This window comes from Rissa tridactyla, chromosome 8 (genome assembly GCF_028500815.1).
Source record: "Rissa tridactyla isolate bRisTri1 chromosome 8, bRisTri1.patW.cur.20221130, whole genome shotgun sequence".
NCBI lineage: Eukaryota > Metazoa > Chordata > Aves > Charadriiformes > Laridae > Rissa > Rissa tridactyla.
In genome coordinates, this window is record NC_071473.1 from 5,346,915 (window position 1) to 5,370,531 (window position 23,617).

The window sequence follows — 23,617 nt, forward strand, 5'->3', positions numbered from 1 at the left end:
TGTATCGGCAAAATTAAAAAATTCTGCTGTTACAGTTTAGCTTGGAGAAGAGGAGGCTGAGGGGAGACCTCATTGCCCTCTACAACCACCTGAAAGGAGGTTGCAGAGAGGTGGGTGTTGGCCTCTTCTCCCAGGTGAATAATGACAGGACCAGAGGAAATGGTCTGAAGCTGCGGCAGGGGAGGTTTAGATTAGATATTAGGAAGAATTACTTTACTGAAAGAGTGGTCAGGCACTGGAACAGCCTGCCCAGGGAGGTGGGTGAGTCACCATCTCTAGAGGTATTTAAGAAACGTGTAGATTTGGCACTTCAGGGCGTGCTCTAGTGGCAGAGATTGTAGGGGGTTTTTGTGTGTGTATGGTTGGATTCAATCTCAAAGGTCCTTTCAACCATGAAGATTCTATGATTCTACGATCCATCCTGTGCAAATAGCCCTTCTGTCACCGGGGCTGCTCAGAGAGCAGGGCACCCTGCGACACCCCACAGCTGTTGACACCGATGATTTTGGCCACGCTGCCGCACCCCTTGTCTTTATTACAAATCCTGGAGTACATCTGCTGCTGGCTGCGGGTACTCAACCACGTAAAAGTGATAAACTGGGGCTGGATGCAGCACTGCAGAGCAAATATCCCTCATCCCTCCCCACCCTAGAGGGATGTTGCTTTGCATCGATAGGTAGCAGTAGGGTTAGCTCCTTACCAATGGCTCCGCACACAGTTAAGCATCAGGATAACGGCACCCAGGCAGTAGCAGGCAGCATGTGGAGAGCCGAAGACTCGGCTGAGCGCTCGCGTTTTGTGCTCCCATCTGGCTACCTGAAGAGACAACAGAAAACAAAGTGGGTGGTTGGAGGTGCCTGGGCACGTTCCCAAGTGTGCGATTCCCACCGCCTCGGCTCCACACCAGGGGACACACCATCTGAGTGGCTTTGTGCGAGAAGCAAGTGGAGGCCACTGATGGGACATGGCTTAAACCATGCCTAGGGATGAAAGCTCCTTCTCCTACCATCCCCTGCTAGAGCTTGCATTGCATACGCCCTTGCGTACCAGGCCAGCCAGCGGCACAGAGCCATGAGGGAAAAAATAAAAAAAGAGAGAGGAAAAAAAAAAAAGCACCCTACGCATCAATTTTGGGAAATACGTGGCTTGGATGACATGCATTCAACAAGCCTAAGAGCACTGCTAAGGCCATCCCCAGGCCACCAAACCCACTATGCCCCTGCCACAGAGCCTAGCAGTGCTCTCCTAGAACAAAAAGAGACCCCTGAGTAGCAGGTAGGCCAAAAGGACACCCAGTTCTCATTTTCTGGGCTCTACTGTCTCTTGCGCCCAGCCTTAGGGATCATACCTGGCAGGAACCCCTCCCTGCTCACTTCCAGAAAAGTTTGCAAACACTTTCCCAAACTCCCCCCAGACAAGACCTGCCAGCTTTACCTAGAGAACTGCTTCCACTTGTACTGCCTGAACCAGCTGGCCTTCGTTAGCACTCAGCAACTGTAGCCATTAAGGGCTCCTCTGCATTCCTCACCCACCCCTGTGATGTGCTGTATGGATCATGCTGAGACAGCCCAGGACTCACATGCACATAGGCAGCATCTCTAGGGAGGTATTAGCATCCTTTACGGCACACTTTGGCTGCAATTTGAAGCCCTGTGCCGTGCAGACCTGGACAGGCTGGAGAGCTGGACAGAGAAGAACCTAATGAGGTTCAACAAAAGCAAGTGCAAGGTCCTCCACCTGGGGAGGAAGAATGCTAAGCACCAGTATAGGTTAGGGGTGGACCTGCTGGGAAGTAGTTCTGAGGAGAAGGACCTAGGGGTCCTGGTAGACAGTAAATTATCCATGAGCCAACAATGTGCCCTTGTTGCCAAAAAGGCCAATGGAATCCTGGGCTGCATAGAGAAGAGTGTGGCCAGTAGGTCGAAGGAGGTCATTCCCCGCCTCTGCTCTGCACTGGTGAGGCCACAACTGGAATACTGCATCCAGTTTTAGGCTCCCCAGTTCAAGAGGGACAGGGAACTACTGGAGCGGGTCCAGCGTAGGGCAGCTAAGATGACTGAGGGACTGGAGCATCTCCCTTATGAGGAAAGGCTGAGAGAGCTGGGACTCTTCAGCCTGGAGAAGAGAAGGCTGAGGGGAGACCTTATTATGGCATACAAGTATCTAAAGGGTGGGCTGAAGGAGGATGGAGCCAGACTCTTTTCACTGGTTCCCAGTGACAGGACGAGGGGCGACGGGCACAAGTTAGAACATAGGAAGTTCCGTTCAAATACACGGAAAAACTTCTTTACAGTGAGGGTGACAGAGCACTGGAACAGGCTGCCCAGGGAGGTTGTGGAGTCCCCTTCTCTGGAGACTTTCAAGACTCGCCTGGATGCAGCCCTGAGTGATGTGCTCTGGGCAATCCTGCTTTAGCAGGGCAGTTGGCCTAGATGATCTCTAGAGGTCCCTCCCAACTCTGAAGTTTCTGTGATTCTGTGCGGAAGCTGCCGGGCCCCTGCCCAAGCCGCCGAGGAGCTGCCCTCTCACCCTGGGCGGCTGCTGCACCCAGGTGGCTGGAGCCGCTCCCAAAATCTGCAGGCCTGGATCCACCCAAGGCACCAAATCCAGCACCCTCTCTCCCCAGCTGATGAAAATCCTCACAGCTACCATTTTCCACCTTTGCCGTATCCCTCAGAAAGCTGCCCCTGTATTTATCACCTCTATTTAGGCTCCGTTTTCAGGTGCCAAGCCTGGGGTTTGGATCAGACCCTAAACTCCAGCCAAGCAGAGCACACCTGGGCAACAGAGCGGGAGGTGGGAGTCAGCAGAACATCTCGGCACCAATTTGCTTCTCAGACACGGCTGGTACTTCATTAGCTTCAAATGCACTTCACTCCCTCGCACGGAGCCTGGGCAGCTCTTGGGGGGCACCTGCAGCCCAGCTATTCATCTACTCTGAATGTATTTGGTAATTTATGGGCTCTATTCGAGCAGAGAAAGGCAGCTTTGCAGGTCCCGCTTTCTTCCCAAGCTCATGCAGAAGCACAAAGTGCTGCCGGTGGAGGGGGAACTGCCGGCTTCAGGAGGGGGAGAATGATGAAAACCTCTGATAAGCAGGGCAGCGATTTCACATGCTGAGAGCTGATTCAATTAGTTATGCAATGATTGCTCTGAAATTACAAATCCACTCATGACAGAGCGAGCTGCTTCACTGCCTTTTTCTGGCTGGTATAAATAGTTTGTATTCTAAATTGAATTTAAAACACCGTGCGTCATGCTGCTGCTAAAATGGGAGCTGCGGTTTGAGTGCCGCGAGAGAAAGAAATATAGGGTGAGTTACCACCTTTGGAAAGTAAAAAGTAGTGACCAGACAGGTGAGTGAGTCGCAGACGGAAAAATGCAGCCACGTGCCAGTCATCGGTACCAACTTCCTAATTCCCTGGAAATTATTCTGGCGGCGTTTGCACGGCCGGCAGCTCCTGGCTCACTTTGTGAGCTTCGCAAAGCATCTCAGCCGGCGGCGGAGCTGAAGCTGAACGAGAAGGCAGCGCTGCCGGGATCAGAGGGGAGAGCCCGTGTGCCGCCGGGAGCCATCGAGGCGGCCTCGTAATTACCCTCGCCTTTAGCAAGGCACGTCGGGGCAGCGACGGAGCGCGGTGGGGCGAAGGGACGCGTTTCCGAGCCCTCCGGGGCAGCCGCTGGCTCGGCTGCGTTGGGATCGCTCCCAGCACAGCCCAGCTCCTGCTGTATCACGCTGCTGCCGACTCCCCAGCTGGGACCGAGACGCCAACTTTTATTTAGCTGTCACAGCCTTCAGATGGGACTCCGGGCTCCCTTCCGAGCCCGCCCGGGATTCATCCCGAGGAAAGCGGAGCGGGAGCCTGCGTGGGGCTGGAAGCGGCGGCGCCCGCCAGGCCCCGCGGAGATATTTCAGCAACAATTAATTTGTTCCGGTTCTGGTTCTATTCCTTGAACAACTAATTAGTTCTGGCTCGGTTCTAATTTTAGTCATTTCTAGCTAATATTAGCTCTCGTTCGACCTATGGCTACGCAGCTGGCTTAATGGCTTTATAAAATCATGAGCCAATGTGTTATTTGCTGCATGACGGATGCAAAATGCTTTCAGCATCCTCCACGGCCGTGTGCGGGACATGGCAGGGCTGAGACTGGCAGTCTCCTGGGGAGGGCTGTGGCTGTTCCTGGTGTCCGTTTGCTTTCCCAGCCCAGGCCGGCACTGTTCTCCCCATGGGCGAGCTGGGCATCGGAGGGGAGAGCCTCACGCCCACAGCTGTGTGTCCTGGTGAAGGAGGAAAGGGAGCATTTTGATTTTTCTTCCAATCTCTGAGTTTGGAAACGAGAGTTAATACAAACTTTCCTCATTTACCCAAGGGTCAAAGCAATAGAAACATTCCAGACTCCTTTTCCAAAGATCCCAGCCCTCTGCTTTCACTTTAGGATATTTGGTGAGGGCTGCAAGTAATTTTTTTAATGTCTCCCCCAATGCTCGTTATTGAAATAAATCAACGAGCGGATGTGGCTGCAAAGCCGGGGAGTGCTCTTGGGTCCCATGTTCTGCCTTTGTCAGGCCGTTCCGGCACTCGGCAGGGGCAGGCGCAGCCAGCTGATGTTCCCAGGGAATCGCCTCCTCCTCGACGTAAATTCGGGGCTGATTTCTACGTAACTGAACCGAGCCATCTCCTCAACCGCTCGGGCAAGTGTGTAAACAAAAATGAAAGCACCAGGATGCATCCCCAGTGGCTGCTCTGATGCAAAATGGAAATGCCCTTGAGTATTTTTTTCCTCTTTTTTTGGGCAGACAAACCTTCCTGAGCCACCTCGAGAAGGGCCACAAATACCCATTTGAAACGCAATTTCGTCTCACCGACCTGCCCCCGCAGCTGATCAACGGGAAATGCTCTTTACAGCTCTGCGTGCATGGCAGACCATCGCCTCTCATTAATATTTAGTATTTGTTTCAAGGAAATTGATTATTTTTGTCTGCCATCCAGGGAAGCTGGCTTTTGAACACGCTACATTTTAATTTGCTCAAGCCCAGCTCTGAAATAGAGACTTTGTTCTGTTTCACATGACTCTATTTCCATATCGGGCTCGCTTCAGAGATGGGGAACGAAACCAGATAGCCCAAAGGCTCGGGTCTAAGCGACGTTTTGCATCTCGATGCTAATCAGCCACTCCATGTCCTCACATCGCCCCATCGCCACAGTATCTGAAGAAGACTGTGTGGGCACTAGTGAATTCAGCCTTGCGGCATGCCAGGGAGGCTGGGATGGATTAGCAGCTCCCTAAAACCCAAGGGAAACTGAGGCACCGAAAGGTTGAGGTGAGCGGCTGCTTCCCAGCTTTCCAGGGAGCAGGGTGGCAGGGCTGCGCCCACGTCTCGGGAAATCCCAGACCCATCACCCACTTTTGGGGATGCTCTTGCCCTGGCCAAACTGTTGGCCATAAAAATATTCAGTGCCCAAGACTACGCTGGAGAAAAGATGACAGTGACTAGGATACGCTGCCTTCACCCTACCTAACAGTATTTGCCAGCACAAAGGATTTTGCCCCATCATGTGGGCTCTAGGAAGCAACCCACCAAGACACCTAAAACTCAGAAATTCCATGAAAAGCCCAGAAAAAGAATGATCAGCTCCTCGGGGCACGTCTGCACTCTGGTCCCAAGAGGATGCACGTGCGTAGGGTGAGCCCTGGATGCACGGATGATTCAGCCCTAACTCAAAAAAAACCTGAAGACAAAACTGACCTGAGCAAATTTTTAAACTTACTTCTTCAGTCTGGCCTCTCCTCGGCCAGCCGAGGGGCTGCATCCTCCTGCGGGTGCTGGGGCAGGAGAAACCCTGACTCTGGACTTAGGTGGCTCCATGTGAGCATCTCCTATTGCAGAAGATGTGCCCTGGCTAGATCGTAACCCGATGAAAGGGCAGGAAACCTGACATTTCCCTTATTTCACCTGTGGAGACCACAGGCACCGATCTGTTCCCCTGTATAAAAAAATCTGCTTTTCCTTTCTGATTCCCTGTAATCCCTCATTAAGGCGTAACGACATTCTCTGCTCTCTGTCACCGCTTGGATGCTGGAAAACAATCCCGCTTGCAGCTATTATGTTTATCTAAAAGACGGGGAGGAAAAAGACACACCTGAGCACCCAAACTCTGCCTGTGGTGCTCCCAGGAGCGAGCAGGGAAGCAGAGCCAGCGCAGAGCCAACGCAGAGCAGGCTGCAAAGTAAATGAACATCCACCGCCCGCCTGCGAGCGCCGGGGCTGGCTGACCTTTGCCGAACGCCAGAGCCAGCCTTTCTGGCTGTCCCGAGGGACCGCAGAGGAAATGAGTGTGGCCTGAGTGTATCCCTCCTGACGAACCGCGCTCCAGCCCCTCTGCAGTCAGCAGCGCTTGGTGCGGACGGTTTATTGCCCATGTGCCGGTAGAGAAGCACTGACGGTGCCGGTTGAACACCGTGGCCAGGCTGAAAGGTCCAGCCTGGGCTCCTGTGGCCACTCACGGCAAATGTCTGAGTGCTTGTGCCGCTCCTAGGTGAGAAAAACTCCTCTTTTCTAGGAGACCGCAAACCTCAGGAAAGGCAGGAGGGGAAACTGCAGGGCTTGTGCTGGGGAGGATGGAGCACGGCAGCCCCGAGGGTGTGCGGGGGCAGTTCCTGCAGCTCGCCGGCGCAACACAGGCACGGCACCGAGCCCCTGGCGCAGGAACAGCACCCCCCAAGACTGGTATGTGCCCATGTGCGGCCTCATCCGAAAACACTGGCCCGGGCACCGGCACACGCTTTCCGAAGGCATGTGCAGAAAACACCCCGGGGACCGGCGTGCCACCGGCAGCAAGAACATGATTAGCAGGAGCTCTGGGCAGCGAAGGCAGGAGAAAAAGAACAGAACAAACCACGGTTTAATTTGTACAAGCTGGTAATTATAGTTGCTATCTGTCTGAAATCTCTACTGAGTTTATTTAAATATGTTCTCCGTGAAGGCCATTCAGACAGGAATTATCAAGGTGTTGCAGCAGAGGAGATAATGCCATGCAGTTTTCAACAGATCAAGGGCTGATTAGGAGGAATTAATTAGCTGCTTAAACAGTCCTTGACTCGCTGCAGCAATTAGCCGTCACCTCCCCGCAGTCACGTTCCCCATGCAGCAGCGGCGGCGATACAAAGCACCCGGCAGCAGAACTGCCTTCCCTGTGCCGCCGGTGAGCACCGGGCCAGCCCCAGGTGGGCACATAGCTGCAGAAAGGTGGCCCAAACCCAGGAGGTTTAGCCCGTGGCCAGGGCTTGGTGGCCGGGCAGCAGTGCATTAGGCTGGGGTGACTCCCTGGTGCCCGCCTTGGTGCCCATCACCTTCCCATCACCGGTCCACGCACGTGCATCCGTTGTGACTCCCAGCATGAGGCAGACAACGGTCTTGCCTCTTCCACTGAAATTCTGGAGTGAGTCCAGAGAAGGGCAACGGAGCTGGTGAGGGGTCTAGAGAACAAGTCTTGTGAGGAGTGGCTGAGGGAGCTGGGGGTGTTCAGCCTGGAGAAAAGGAGACTGAGGGGAGACCTTGCTCTCTACAGCTCCCTGAAAGGAGGGGCTAGCGAGAGGGGGTCGGTCTCTTCTGCCAAGGAACAGGCCATAGGGCAAGAGGAAATGGCCTCAAGTTGCACCAGGGGAGGTTGAGACTGGATATGAGGAAAAATTTCTACACCAAAAGGGTTATCGACCTCTGGAACAGGCTGCCCAGGGAAGTGGTGGAATCGCCATCCCTGGAGGTATTTAAAGGATGGGTAGATGTGGTGCTTAATGATGGTTTTGTCAGTGTTAGGTTGATGGTTGGACTCGATGATCTGAAAGGTCCCTTCCAACCTAGACAATTCTATGATTCTATGATTCTATTCCAGTCTTTAGCAGGCCTGTCCCTCGTGCATCCCCCATCCACCGTCTCTCGATCTAGAGACGGAGTTATTTCTCTGAAGGCTTCTCAACTTGCAGGCACTCAATTACAGAGAGCCACGAGACCGTAATGGAGCCCGAAAGCTTTTCAGCACATTATTAAAGCCCTGCAAAGTTTCCCCACTAAGTACTGGAGCAGGAGCTTCCAGTTCATGCAATTAAAACACTGAAGCGATATTAGAAGAGACAGGCACTGTCTTAACGGTTTCGTATGAGCTGTAAGACAACGCAGGCTGGAGACTTTGCTCACGCAGCTTGTAAAGGTCTTTTTAATGGTAATGCACCAAGAAAAGATGCACCCAGAGAGGGATGATGATGAGCAATGGGCACCGGGGACAATGGGTGACAGCCCATGTGCATGGAGCTGGAGCAGGCCAGGGACCCCCCTTTGGAGCCTGGAGGCTCTGGGCACCCTGACCTGATGATCAGAGACTTGACAAATGTCACAAGAGATGTCACAATTCTATGATTCTATGGGGACAGGCTGGCTACGCCACAAAACGTCTCCCCAGAAGGCTACACCAGTTATTTTCTCCTCATTCCCATTTCCCCACCAGTCCGATGGCAATAACAGCTGTCAGCAAGCTGCAGTCGAGCGGGACAGCTTAGCTCATCTGTGTCTGCCAAGGGCTTTCAGTTTGGAAAGGAAGGCGTCGATTCGACTGAAGGAAGACTTTTCCATTGCCTTTCATGGGCTCTGGGTGAGGGGGGTGGTTGTTTATTCCAGCCAAAAGAAACAGCAGCGGGGGTTTTGGACAGACGAGGTTTGGGTATGGAGACTGGCTAGGCAGCGACACTGGAAGAGCCAGCTGGAACGACGGGGCTGTACACCCAAGTGACAGAGAGTTTCACGGAGGGAAAAACCACACGCTTGCAGGCTCCCGCAGTGGAACTGGAAGCTTGGAAAGCACAAAAAAATGAGAACATCCAAGGGGCTGAAGAAGAGAACCACCTACAAACAGAAAGCGGGGCGGGCGCCTCTCCAAAACCAAGAGGCTGGTTGCAGAGGAGGAGCCGAGAGGGGCCGGCGTGACAAACCCTCGCTGCCCGCCATGCCCACCACACAAACCACCGAGTCAAGAGGACGAAACCCAAGCTGGAGTGCATCTTCTAGTGACTCTTTCCTGACAAATCAGGGGTTCAACATGTCCAGTCTGAGCACTTCGACACCGGGGGAAGAGTAAAGGGACTCCACTTCTCTAGAACTGGAAAGACAACTGTTACAGAAGCCTCCACCATGTATGAGTTTAGCCTAAAAAGTAATCCCCCTCGCACCCATCCCCAGTGAAAGTAATTAGACTGAAACGGCACAGGTCACCTCGGCTAACAGCCTTGAGTTGGGGAAACAAAACAAGCCGGCAGGTAAACAGATAAGGGTTTCATAAGGACTAGGTACGCTTTACCTCAAAGCCATCCCTTGAGATTACCTCCACAAGAGTCTTTACCTTGAATCCACTCATGATAAACAGCTAGATAATAAATCTCATTTCTCTAATAGTGTTTATGTGATTTGTCAAAGTACCATCTCATTAGCTGGTTGCAATAAAAACAAGCCCCTGCTTAACGTACGCCAAGGCAGCCCGGGTCCATGGATGTTCCATGAGCCACATCCTCTCCTCTTCAATAAAAACAAAAATGACACGGAATATGGGCTGTATTCGCCAGCAATTTCCAACACAAAATCTGAACAGTTTCTCCTCAAGGCAAGGAGCTCATGATTTATGTCTGAAGAGCTGGAAGCTGAAGGCAGGTGATTTTGAGTAATCCAGAACAAGCCGTGTTAATTAATTTTGAGAGTGGGCACTGGGAGCCCTTATGAGCAGCTCCCCGAGACCGAGCAGGGGAAGGGCGATGCACTCCAGGGCAGGGAATCGGCCTCCACGGCCCGAACTGACTCTCCCGGCCAACAAAACCCATGGAAAAAGTATTTGTAAAATAATGATTTCTCCAGAGCGCAGCACGGGATGGGGAAGGACCTTTCCAGCCCCAGTCTGGGACGTGGTGGGGACAGCCAGGCACCGGGAGGGACATGGGCTGCGTGGGGGAACGGGGAGCAGCCAGGACCCACCCAGCTCCTCTAATCCAGTAATACAACCAAATCAAATAATATCCCAGGAATAGCGAAAGGCAGAGGCTGCCCCTGCAGAAGGATTTGGGGCTCTGCTGGAGCCCAGAGGGAAGGCAAGCGCTGCCAGATGAGCATCTCCTGTACAGGACAGGGAAGCATTTTGCCCAGTGTTTTGCCGGATTTTTTTTTTCCTCATCTTCCATGCCCAGATGACTTGGCCCACTCTCAGCTTCCCACTGCACACAGTTCCCATCCAGAAGACCTCAAATCTCGTATTTTCATACATTTTCCTGAAACGGGTCTGACTTAGCTCAGGCAGTCCACAGCAGGCACCTTCCCAAACCAACCTGAAGCAAAGGTGTGTGTCGGTCTCTCGGGTGAGCGAGATTATTTTGCCCGTCTCACATCCTGTATTTGCTTTATTATTTTTTTTCCCTGTTGCTCATACTCATGCGCCACTAAAAAAAGCAAAGCCGGGAAAAGTGCCTGAAGTGTTACACACGCAGTCGCTTTATCGAAACAGGCCGTCTACCCAGAAGACCCATTTTCAAACAAAGCGATCCAACAATAGCACTGACGATGTTTGAACTGGCATCGATTTAGGCAGACGAGCTCTTTGCTGCACCACACTGTCAGCCAGCGCTCAGTACAAATGCCACGTTACAAGACAAACGCCCCCTTTTTTTTTTTTTTAAGACTTCCCTTCTATTTTCACGCCTCCGCTCCGTGGCGTTATTTCCAAACCAGGCCCTGGATCCCAGCGGATCCACAGTTTTGGGGTCAAGTCCCTCTGAATTCGCGGCAGAACTTCAACGCCTGGAGTTCGGCTTTAAATGTGGGGACAAAGCTTTCTATCTTCTTCACAAAGCATCTAGCCAGCTCCTCAAAGCTCTCTAACCATGACTGCAAACCCGTAGTTCAAATTGCTATCACCGTTGCAAATAAGGTCAACCTGATTAAGACCCAGTTATTCTAGCTGGAATAAAGATGGACAGTCTTCACTAAGTGCATCCTATGTAAGAAATACCCTCTTACTGCGCTGAGACAAGTCTTCACTGGCTCCAGGTAAAAGGAGATTGAGGTCACCTAACAACTCTGACGTTTCTTGCAGCCTCTGGTCATTGCAAAGGGACCGTATAAAGCTATATCGGAGATGTCAGCTAACGCAAGTGCTTTTCTGCTCTCCCGGATGACCTGTATTTAGCTGCAGCTCCGATACGCATTCGGGCAGCAGCGGCAGGGTGAGCACCCAGCTCTGTCCCCGTGTCCCCAACCAGCTGGACCTGCAGATGCGCCGCTGCCTGCAACTGAAAACTGGCTGCAGTATTTCAAGTCAGTCAATTCTTCAAGCAGACGTGGCCCACGGGAGCGGAAATACTTGGGCTCTGCTGTCTTAAAGATTAAATCAGCAGCTCCAGCTCACCCAACGTACAAGAATCAAGAAGGAGCTGGCAGGAGAGATGGTGATGGAGAACAGCTGGGGACGATCGGCAAGCAGAAGCCTCTCGAGATGTGAAACACATCGGCACACAACCACACAGCCCCACGCGGAGGAAGAACAAGCAGGCGAGCCATGCCAGCGCTGCCTGGGATCTTGTGTTTGATGTGAGGGTTTGCAGACCCGGGCATCATCTTTTGCCGTTTGCTCTCGTTAATAGGTTTGCTCAGATTCCAGCTCAGCCCAGCTCATTAGCCACACCGCTGAATCCGACACTAATTCTGGATCACTCCTATTGCTACAAATAAATAATAAAATTGCCTCCACGCAGGGGTTGTTTTCTTCCTCTCTTCCCCCTAATGCAGGTCTGGTAGCATCTCATGTATCTGTTAATGAAGTCCATTATATCTAGAGTTTCTCAGCAAGTAAAAATTACAATCATTAGCCAGAGACTGACGAGAGACAGAAACACCATTTCTGCCCGGGCTGGCAATAACAGTACGCCAAGTACACGTCCCAGCGAGTCGAGCCTTGCTCTCCCGTAATATGGTACCCAATGTTCTTCATTAGCATCTCTCTTTTTAATAGAGCAAGACAGCGTCCTGCAGCAGGTCGCAATTACACGCAACAATTAATTCAGGGGGAAACAATGACGGGCGTCGCAGAGGCACATTTTGCAGCGGGGTTGTCAGAAGGTGAAGTGGAAGATGATTAGGAACATTTTAAAGCCCTGCCTAAAACCGAAAACAAAACAAGTGGAGGCACAAGCGACAGCATGTGTAGAGGAGACATGACTTTTTTTTGTAAACTACTTTGTAATTTTTGTTTTAAATAGTAAAGAAACACAACAGTTATTCTTTTGGTCGTAACACCCCAATGACCAGGACCAGCGGTCTTGGATCGGGACTTCATGTGCCATTTGCAAACAACACACAAAGCTGGCTCGGCTTCTCCCAGAGCTGCAGCCACTGTCTGGCTGCCCTTTTGTGAAATTAGGGTTTAATTCTCTGGAATAAGTCTGCTAATAAAGACTCCCAACACACCCATCCTTTGGACAGCGTGTACTCACTCATCGCTCCCCCAGGGGCTGTGATGGGAGGGGGGACGGGGAAAGTGGGGAGAAAAAAAATAAATACGCCTCGCAGAGCACAGAATGCAAGAGAAATCTAATATCCCTTCGCAGAGTAGTGAGAGTTCGTCGGAAAAGAGGTACTGGTTGCACCGGCCGGGATTTTGGCCTCCCGTCCTCTTGCCACTCGACATATCACGTTCCACGCTCCGCGTTAAGCCTCCCCTGGGAACACTTCCCATGGCGCTGAGGACACGCATGTTTGCGATGCTGCTGTCGTCCCGGCCGCCAACAATAGAGAGGGACAGTTTGATCTTTATGTAAGGCAGGCAGCCGCGCGCTCTGTTCCCTTGCTCCTCGGGGATGAGATGTTCACACCGTGCGCGGCACAACAAGTAATAACAAACCGAAGGGTTAAATACAACCAACGAACCCCCTCGGGCTTGCTGGTGTTATCACCAGGGTTCCTGTGGGTGTTGATGGGTGTCACCACGTGCCCCATGGTATTTGTTCAATGCAAGAAACGTAACTCTAAAACCGGAGCGAACAATGAAGCATCCCCAAACCCAGTGGTCTGCACCCCAGGGGAGCTCCTTCCCCCTTCTGCAGCCTCAAACCCAATGTTAAGATGAACGTACAAGCCCTGCATGCACTGCTCAAACCCTCTGACAGTTTTTTGCTCCATGGCTTTGTACCGGATGCCTGTATGGAGGTGGATCCACACCAGGGACCAAAGCCTGACGGGTACAGGCAGGAAAATAATGTTCCTCAGTTTGGCAACGCACTCACTTTGGCTTCCGAGTACATCAGTCTCTGGAAAGCAGAGACTTGCACGACAAAGTCTTGAAATGAAACTTCTGCTCTCCAGCCTTGGGAATCAAATGAGTAACTCTCCAGTTATTAAAACAACGTCCTGGTAAAAATAAACAGGAAGGGGCACTTAATAGGAATGCTTCGTAGTTAAAAATATTGTATCTCGTCTGAGGTCATTCAGTTTTTAATAGGAACAGCCACACGTGCCCCAAGGTGATCTGATCTGGTATTACTCCAGCCCTGTTACGGGTGTAGACTGTAGTCACAGACGGATGGACGGGGTTTCTTTTCCCCGTTCAAAATCCTCCCTGGGATTTTGCAGATTGAGCATCTGCTGTTGGACTCACCACAGAAAACACAGCTCTGAGGCAGGAACGGGAACACCCAACTACATGGGGGGATTTGGGGTCCCTCTTCTCTTCACCCAACAAGACTGACGAGGAGGGTGCTCAACTTTTCCTTTCTACAAGGGGCATTTCCATAGCAAAGGAGAGGCTCGAGCCAGAGGCGGTCACGCTGAGCACTGGCAGGCACAGAGCTGATGCTGGAGAAAGGGCAGAAGGCAAGGAAAGTAGGCAGAAGAAGCAGGGTAAAGAATAAAAGCTGCATGTACATTTTCCTTCCCTGAAAATGTCTTTGCACTTTCATGGCAAGGAGCTGTTACAATTACAGCTTCTTTTATAAGCAAAGCACAAGCCAGATAATGAGCAAACCTCCCACCGCACAAAGGAGGCGATGAAGGCGTTCTATGAGCCCTGACGGTCAAGCTTCCCGCAACAGCTGAAGGCAGAGAAAATTGCTAAAACCCATCTCCATTTCACCCACTTCAGGGGCGTGAGCTGCTCGCAGCCTGCTTTTTCTTCCCGAAAGAGCAAAAAGGATCACACCAAAAGTGACTGTGCCTACACAGACAGCAAGTGAAAACCCTTCAGCCAGACAAAGCAGCAGCTTGCACGTCCCGATCTGCAGAACAAGCCCCCATCTGCATCATCCCTGGTCTGGAGGAGTAAAGGGAGGGAACAAAAGAGGTTTTGCATGGAAAAAAAACCCCAAGCAAGATATTTCCAAATCCAGATGCCTAGGTAATGCAATGCGGAGGTTCAGGATTTCAACGACACATGGGAAAATCAAGAGCTCCCTCCAGCCTTCCTCTCCCTGACCCCAACATTCGCTGGGAGATCAGGGGAGTTTGACGAAGTCCCACGCAGGTGTGCAAGGCTGGGGATTCCAGCTTTGCTGGCAACAAAATTCCTAATTTTTTAAGTGAGTTGCCCCTCTTTCCCTGCACGTGAGCAAGCACGGAGGTTCGGATGGCTTGGCAGGGAACAGGAGAATCAGGCAGCGGCTCGCTGGGTTGGGCTATTTCATCCCACGCCACAGCCCTTCCCCTGGGTCGGGGCCACCCTCCGACGGCTGCTCCCATCCCTCTGCAACGGATCAATCAAAGCCACTGCCCAGGCACGCTCTACGTCCATAGCTCACGTCCTCCATCAACATCAGCACCAGCTTCCAAAAATCGACTACTTCTCCCCAGGTTGCGCTAGAGGGGTTTCAACGTTTTGTCAGGATGCCTTACAAAGGGGAACGTAAGGGAGCCGACGCAGGCAGGCAGCCCAGGGGGGAGTGCAGATACTTGTTTGCTTCAAGTGAGATAAGGCTCCTAATATTTAACAGGAACCAGCGCCCACCAAGCGCTGCTGAACTATCTGGTTTCACGCTCAAGAGAGCGGGGAGGTGGGATGCTCCTCCCAAGTGCCATTTCCAGCTACTGGTGTCACTGGGGACACAATATAGGAGGAAAAGAGAAGGAGGGTTTTGCTTTACTGATTTACTAATCTGCTTTACTACCCATTTGCTACTGCCGTGTGAGCAACCGGAGGTAAGCGTCCCCATGGAGTTCATCAAGGGGGGAGAAAATAGAGAAAACGAGGAAGCATTTTCTTTGGGGTGCCAACCCTGTGTGCCACCAGCCTGCCATAAATTAGATCCAGCACCACCACCATGAAACCCCAACGCCTCCCTCCCCAGCAGGAGTCTCCAGGCACACAGAAGATGCAATTACACCGTGATGGAAGCCGGGCAGCGGGTCTTAACGGAAATAACCTCCCAAGAGCACCCAGCAGACTGCGTGTGTCTGCATTTCTTCGTCAAAGCAGCCTATTTTGGGAGATCCCATCCTTCTGGGAACTGGGCAGGCTTCTGTTAAACGGTCTGCACCACAGCGCAGCCGGAAAACACCCAGCTCACGTCTATAATTGCAGCAGGCACACAACCCGGGAAGCCCTCGTCCGGCTCGGGGACAGCCAATGTCCCCAGGGAGGCAATGCGTTTCTCCAGCAGCTCCCAGCCCCAGGGCTACGTGCAAACGCTACGCGCAAACGCTGCCAAAGCCCGGGGCCACATGGGAGGACCTGCCGTCCTCCACGCCTCCAGGTCTAGGTAGACCATACTACTTTCTTTTTTGCCTCCAGACGCGTTTTTTGCCTTGTCCCATGGGAGGCAGGTGGTCACAGACTTGCCATTTCATAGACTAACATCTTTGAGCACCACCTCATCAGCAGGAGAAAGTGTGTAGCAGCAGCATGGCAGGATAGGGATGGAGCGGACCAGAGACAAAAGGGCCTCTCCCGGTTTCTAGGGTCTACAGATAAACCTCTGATGCGTACGGAAACAAGACTTTTGGCTTACATCTATTTTTTTATCTTTTGTGCGTGTGCTGACTTATTCCAGCGGGGCTGCCAGCAGCCCGCAGTTTATTTTTAAAACACTAAACAAGAAAAGTCCAGTATATACAACAAGCACCCCGGGTTTCTAGAGAAGCATTCTACAGAAGCTAAAAAAAAGGAGGTTGCTTTTCGGGTCAGCTTGGCCATGATCCATAGGGGACCGTGAAGTGAGAGACGGATCCTGACCTCGGTTTAGAGAAACGCTGAGCAGGCATGTCACACACCAGCTGGATCCCAAATTCACGCTAGGAATGGGCACGGAAACGGCTCAGCCGCCCAAGCACGCTCTGCCTGGGCAGGTACCCATGCACGGTGCCTGGGCAGCTGCTCGAACGGAGCCCCGAGGGCTGAGACCCTGCCTGGCTCAACACACAGATGAAGGATCTCAGCTCACAGCTGCCCAGCCAGGCTGGGCTCCATGATCCCCCCCTTGCCGCAGGCATCTCAGCCTGCAAGGACATCGTAAAAAGATACTGCACAGCTTCTTAAAGAGGATTTAGATGACAACACCACCACCTCTAGCTGGGAGCCCGCAGGGGAGCAGTGCTGGGATGAAGGATGTGGCTCTCCCTCAAGGTGACAGCGCTCCTAATTATGTCACTCCAGCCGGCAGGCCAGAGGATGTGACCCAGTTTTGGTGCCTGTTATGTGGCTCGCAGCGGTGCCGACACGCTGGAAAAGCTAAATTTAGGAGCCGAACAGGCACAGTGTTACACACCCGGCCAGGAATCGCTCGGTTACGAGACGGCAGGAGAATCGATGCCGTCCGCTCACCGCACGCGTTACAGCATCGCTGCTCAGCCCTCGCCGCCTGAGTGGGAAGCGTTACCAAGTCACTTGGAATAAAATTGCCACTAAATGCTGTTTGGGGGGAGAGAAGAAAAAAAAAAAAAAAAAAAGCAAATCCTCGCTCTTTCTTGGGCATTGTAGGAAATGAAAACGGCTATTGCTGCCTGGTAGAGAGTCCAATTACGAATAATGTGCGTTCTCTCCCTGCACAAAGGATGAAAGGCATCAGAGCTGGGGGTGACATTTTAAGACCGGAGACGTAAGAACGAATCCGAGCCTCGTTGCAAGCCCAGCTTTACCCCAATAAAGAAACGCTTTCTGCAGTCAATTGCCTTGCAGCGTAGCTTGAAGCCCCGCTATTGATCTAGCATCTGCTATAAGCAGATAATCATCGTCGCTGTGCCGTGGCTTCTACAACGGGATCTAAAAGCACTTTCCAGAAGACGGTTGAGGGCTGTTTTTCCGCTCTCACCCGCAGCTGCAGGCAGGCGCAGGTTTGCAGGGGAGCCCACAAAATCCTTGCAGCTTTGCAAAATTTGAAGGCCAGAAAAGACCCTTAAATCAACTCCGAACTCCTCCCTCTCCCAACCCTGTAAACTTCAGCTAACCGAGGTGTACTCCTCACGAGGCTCTGCTTGCCGCTCCAGCCCTGGCACAGCCATTTCATACCCGGCAATTTCCTTTCCCCAGCGAGGGGCTAACACCCTGCCATCAAACCGCTGCTCAAATCCTTCCCTTCTATAAGACAGACAGCAAGAGCTGCTGAAATCCCCCAGCATCAGGTGTTTTTCTCCTGCCCCCAGAAGGTTTCTAGGAGTTTGGCTCACTCGGGTCTGAATCCCAATAGCTCCTGAGCTCCCAGCCGCTTCCCAGCAGCGTCGGGAGGTTTTGGGCCAGGCACCTTCCTCCCAGTTTAGCAAGAAGTGGTCTGAGGTAGGTGAAATCGGGCTGTCAGCACCTGCGACCTCCCTCCTCCCCTCCTCCTTATCCACTTGGCAGGTTCCTCTGGTCTCCAAAGGAGGAGAAAAGGATGGGAAATTAAAAATAAATGAACCAAGAGATACACATCCATCAGGAGCCAGGCGTTGTCAGCCCAGGTCCCTGTGCAACCACTTCTTTAATCAAAACCTCATGCAGTTTAAACGCTTGACAGAAGTCTAGAACAGAGATCTTGTTACCCTCAACAGGAAAAGCTGCCACCTTGAAGAATAAAATCGCATTTGTCTGATGTGGTCTATTTTCTTTAAAATCATGCTAAATTACGCTAAGCCCGTTCCTAACCGTGACATCTGGGGTTTTGCCCCACAGATTCCTGCGAGAGGCACGGGTGTCTCGAGGGGGTGACCGGAGGTGACGGGAAGAGCAAGCTCTCGGGCGGCAGCTGAAGATGTGCCATTTCTAAATCTGTCTGTGACGCCAGCCGTAAATTTTTAAGAGGCTCAAATCAAGAACAGGACTGCTGATGGATGCGCTCCCCACTTGAAACTCACTTGCGTGGTGACGGACGTCAGACTACCTGGCTCACAGCTTTGGCCCTTGCCTGTTTGCTATTGAGAGAGTACCAGAAACCTTCCAGCTTTCTAGAAACTCCCCGTGTGCCAAGGCTCAGCAAGCTCTTTAAAGCCTCCCGCACGCAGGTTATCTGCCTCTCCTGGCTTAGAAAATGTTTGTCCCCAAAGACTTGTTATTTAATACCTTCCTTAGTTACCAAGGGATGGGAAGTTTCTTCCACCGTTCCGCAGCTTTCCAAACGCAGATGGGATTTATTGAAGTTTCTATCGCTCTGACCTCATTAACATTTTATGGCACGGCTCCAGCAACTCGCCTACTCCTCGCCGGGTGCCCCTCAACAGCCCCACGGCCGCTGAGGTCTCCTGGCTGTGTTGAACATCCTTGCCGGGGGGAGTTTTAGGCAACTTCATCCCCAAAACAGCTCCGCTGCTGCCTGTCGGGGCCTCGCCTCCACAGTGCCTCACATGGGATCGTGGCTCCCAGCAGCTCCTTTCGTAACAGCCGCGGTGGGTGGGAAAGCAGAGATAGCATGAGGAGGAGAGGCGAAAAAAAAAAAAAAGGAAAAAAACCCAGAGAATAGCGCAGGAACACATCTAAGCTGTGCCATGGACAACGTAACCTGGGGGCCACCCAAGGACAGGCAGGATTTTAATTGGCACGGAGCCGGGTGCGAGCCCTGGTTTCGGTGGGGAAATGCAGCTGGCAAACCCAGGGGGGACATTCATGGTACCCCCCCAGCACTTGCCCGCAGGGAAGAGGGTGGGAATTAGGAGACGTGAGGTCTTTTTTGGAGAGCTTTTCTCCCCTGCGGAGAACAGGAGGGAGCATCAGGACAGCCTGGCTGGAGTCCTGCAAATTGCCCCACTTAGGCTCTGGTCTTCTAAATTGCTCTCTTAACCAAAGTACATAAATCGACCCAACAAGCATCAGGGTTTTCTCCGAAGCCACGCTCCCCCACTGCCTTCGGAGTTTGTGCTTCGTCCCCAAACCCTGCAGGTTTTGTCCCAAAGAAACATGCCTGCTGCTTACCAGGGCAAACGCCTCGCTACCCTCAAGGCCTCGAGATGCGCCTCTCCATCGGCCGAGCACCGCACGGAGCCGGGCTTTCCCCACCACATATTTATTCAGAGACGCTGCACAGCGAGGACAACCAGGCGCCAAACTTTGCAAGAGGCAGACCTGGCCGGAGTTCATCTGAAACGGGGAATTAAGACACTGAACTAAATCAATGCATTCCCACCCGATTTCTACCCAAATCAGGAATTTCATGCACAGGAGGGGTTTTGACCAGGGTCCCGCATTGCTTATTAAGCACGGAGAGCAGAGAGTGCTTGGCACTGCACAGAAATCCAGCCTTTGCACTAAAGCTCCTGAGATCCAAAGTAATTCAGATGCAGAAGCGATCTCAGCTGCCGGGAAGGAACTCAAATAGCAAAAGACAAAGGGAGCCTGTGGAGGGATGCAGAGAAAGAAAGAGCTGCTGGCTAGGTGCAGTCAGGGGACACCTGCCTGGGACACCAAAGGATGGCGAGGAGGTAAAGGAAGCAGGTCAGGGAAAATCCAGGGATGGCTGGGGCCACTCATGCTAAAACGCACCCGATGGTGGGGGCTTGCTCAGGGCTGCAGGTCCCACAGCCCCCTGTGAGGGCTTTCTAGCAGTGCCTGGTGCGAGCCACACGCCGGGTCCGGCAGAGCCTGGAAACGCCAGGGGAGACGCCGGGGGGCCTGGGCAGAGCAAGCGGATGGAGGGAGGCACATGGACTGCGAGAGCCGCCCATCCGGCTGCAGCCGGGGAAACATCTAGTGCCAGGCTCACCTCCCCAGAGCTTTCCACCAACACACCAGCTCAGGTTGCTCACTGCAAACCCATGCAGAGATGCCTTCTGCTCCCCGGCGCAGGCCCTGCACGTCTTGCTTGCAGTGCCACCTGCCGCCAACGGCAACGCTCTTCAGACACTGGAAGGGGACAACAGCAACGCAGAGCAGTGAACTTCCTGCTGTTACATCAGCTTTCCCTGTCCTTTAACAGCAGCCAAACTCTTGATCCAAAAAGCAACGCTATTTCCCAAGCTGCAGGCGTCCCACGAGTCGCAGGCGTAGCAGCAGACGCTAATAAAGTACTTTTTTTTCTTTTTCTTTTATGCAGTTTCTCGCTGGAGCCGGTCTCTCTTCCCCCCGAGACCACATCCTGAATCTTCTTGTTCATTGATTCTTTATGCTAAATGATGACTCCGCAGTCGAAATAATGTGGCATATTCTAGTTCGCATTTCAGACACCGTGAGACTTTTTAATAACAAGTTGCATGAAAAATTAGGGAGGCTGCAACAAAGAGCTCCGACGGAGGTTTCCAAAGTGACTCACAGCCAGGAGAGCCTTGCTTTTCCAAAGCCCAGCGTGAGACAATCTCAAGAGCCCCCGCGCTCAGAGAGAGCCGAGTCCTCCCCCTCTGGAAAAGTAAAGCCTTTTTAAGGAGAATTCCCCAGGGTGAGAAACCCTGCGGGGAGGTTTGGCAGGCGGTTTTGGGAATCTTGGTTGAGATGACATCCCATTCCCATGAGCGCTCGCGGGGAGAAGGTTTCGCCCCGCACCTCAGCGGTGCTGCCGAGGAGTGCTGCGGGGCGGGAGTCACCTCGTGCAGCGGCCGGACTGGGCTCCCCGCTTGGCACGCTGGCTCTGCAACGCTCTGAAACAGGGCCGGCAATGATTCCCGCTGCTCTGGCAGGTAGGTAGCGAAATGCAGCAGGAAAGGGCAGCAGAGACTTCCAGTCCCAGCTCCCAAATGGCTATAGCCCCCACCGAGACAGTGAGCATCACCCCTGCACAGGTATCACTGCTTAGGGCTGGCTTGCTGCAAGCTCTGCAGCCCTTTGACGGACTTTGCAGCACGATGGAGGGGGAATTTCTTCAGGTTAACTTTTGGCTGACTGTTTTTGCATCCTGCCGTCCACACAACCAGCTGCCAACACATTTCAAGGGGAAGCAGCGGGCAACATATCCAGTGCAGCCCCCCACCGGGGGCTAATGCCATTTATGCTCAATCCCAGTGGTGACCACTGCCTGGCTGCCAGGGTAGGAGGTGGCTGAAGGATGGGTTTGATTGCTCTGCCCTCTCTCCCAAGCTCAGCTCCTAATTCCTTTCGCATCCCATGCTGGCTCCCACCTTCACCTCCTCTGTGACAGCCGTCACAGCCACCCCCAGCCCCAGGAGCTCCCTCTACAGCACAGCTCCCTGCACACACACTTCTATCACCTGATAGCCTGCTCACCCCACCAGACGTCCCCAAAAGCAGTCTTTCCTCCAGCGTGGCCCAAAGGAGATCCCCCTGTAGCTGGCAAAGGAAGGCTAAAAATAACAGGGCAGACAGCACGCAGGCGGCTCTTACCACATTCCAGAAGAGCGGGTTGAAGGCGATGGAGAAGACAGCCGCAATGAAGCCGGAGTCGGTCACGTCCACGTAGCCAAAGAGCCGCGCCATGACTGTCACATCCACCTGGGGAGGGAGAGCCAGTTATTGGAGGTGCAGGTTCCCACGGGGGCATCGGGGATTGCACCCGAATATGGGGCACTTCATCTCAAACCAAACCCATCAGCTGCCCTGCAAGAGCGGACAGATCTTTAATTGGCCCCAAGCACCACATTGTTACGGCTTGCAAAGTGCTGTGTGAGGGTGCAAAGCCAAGAAGAGGGGTGGGGGCTCCTCCGAGCCATCTCCCCCCGCACCTGGGGGGGCACCGGGCTCTCAGGGAGCCCCGCGTTTGCAGCGGCGCCCAGAAGGACACGGGCACTGCGAGGACGCTGCTGGTGCGGGGAGAAGCACCAGCCCTACGGGGCAGCTGCCAACCCAAGCGTGTTTCCAAGCCGCAGGGAAGGGAGCACCATTTCACAGCGCCACAGTGTTGCCGGGAACAGAGGACTGTCCCAGGGATGCTGGTCTGCGTGGAAACTCCAAGCAATGAACTGCGTCAGCCTCAAACTTGCCTTCCATAAAGTAAGAGTGATGCAAACCCCCTCCAGAGTGAGGGGGGATGAATTTGCATTGTAAGAAGCTGCAAAAGACCTTCCTGCCTTAATTAATGACAACAACAACCTCTTAAAGCTTGCTGGTTTTCCCCCTTTCTCCTTTTAAGAAAGAGATATTTTTCCCAGGACGGCTCCCTGACATTGTCAGCATTTTTACGTGCAACAAGCCATGCTGCTTCTCCCTCCCCGCCCCCTCTCCCTGCAGTGGTATTTGGACCAAAAACAGACAGCATCTTTTTTTTTTTTTTACCAAAAACTTTGAAAACAAAAGACAAAATAGCCCAGCCCAAGCCCTTCCCTCCCTTGAATCAAAATCAAGACAACACTGAGACGTGGAAGGTTTTTGCTTCCCAAACACAGCTGTGTTTGCAAGTCCTTCAGATGCTAGGGGACAGGAAAGGCTCCAAAAGGCATCGCTTCCACCTCGCCTGTCCAGGACAGAAATTCCCCCTGGCTCCTCACAAGTCCTTCGAAGGAACCAGAGCTGCAGTGGGGTTCATGAAGAGGGGCTGCTAAACCTGCCATCTCTCCTAGCCAAGAGCAAAGGCGCTGGGAATGGCTTCTGTGCCGTCCCGGGGCATGTCCAGCCGCTTGGGAGCAAAGTGCACGAGCATGGGCCGTACCTCCCCAGGGAAACGGGGGGATCCTCACAGGGGTCCACGACTGCCTTCGAACCACCCCAGCTCCCCCAGGCTCCTCCGTCCCAGCCCTCAGGACATGGGTGCTGGTGAGGAACGAAGGGAGCAGCCCCCAGGGCCTGATCCTGACCCATCTCCCCCTATTCCCACTCTCCCCTGCCTCATCTCCCCTCCCTTTGCGCCCGAGCAGCCCTCTGCCATCAGACTTCATCCCTTCACGCCGTAACCCAGGCACCCAGACAGATGCTGGCGCCAGGGCCGAACTGTCTGGTCCTGCTTCAATTGCAAACCCGTGGGACCAGGACAGCTTCTTTCCTCTCGTTTTGTACGGCGCTGAGCACACTGCCAGCACGGGCTGAACAAAAGCTTCTTGACCTACTAACTCCTGGCTGGCAACATCGCTAGCATTGCACTCACCTTCTTTTCTCCTCCTCAACAACCAAACTCGCCGCTGCCAGCGGGAGGCAGATTGGCCTGTGCCTTAGGATGTGCTTTTAGGGATAAAAAGGGAACCCATTAGGATGAGCTGTCCCTGCAAGCTGCCAGGACAGCCACGTAACAGGCACACAACATCCAACTTTGCTCCCTCCTCCCT

General features: G+C 53.0%; 1 protein-coding gene across 3 annotated transcripts in view; it reads right to left on the reverse strand.

The window, feature by feature from the left end:
- The window catches only part of PEMT (phosphatidylethanolamine N-methyltransferase), a 43,779-nt gene that overhangs the window by 19,136 nt on the left and 1,026 nt on the right, over positions 1–23,617 (reverse strand). For 2 of the 3 annotated variants that reach the window (XM_054212621.1, XM_054212620.1), the window contains exons 2-3: positions 21,747–21,854; positions 701–816 (exon numbers count right to left, since the gene is read on the reverse strand). In XM_054212621.1, the coding sequence (XP_054068596.1) occupies positions 701–816; positions 21,747–21,839 (209 nt within the window). In that variant the 5' untranslated portion in view covers positions 21,840–21,854. Of the gene's footprint in view, positions 1–700; positions 817–21,746; positions 21,855–23,439; positions 23,514–23,617 lie in introns of those variants that run through there. The other variant, XM_054212622.1, reaches the window with a different exon arrangement.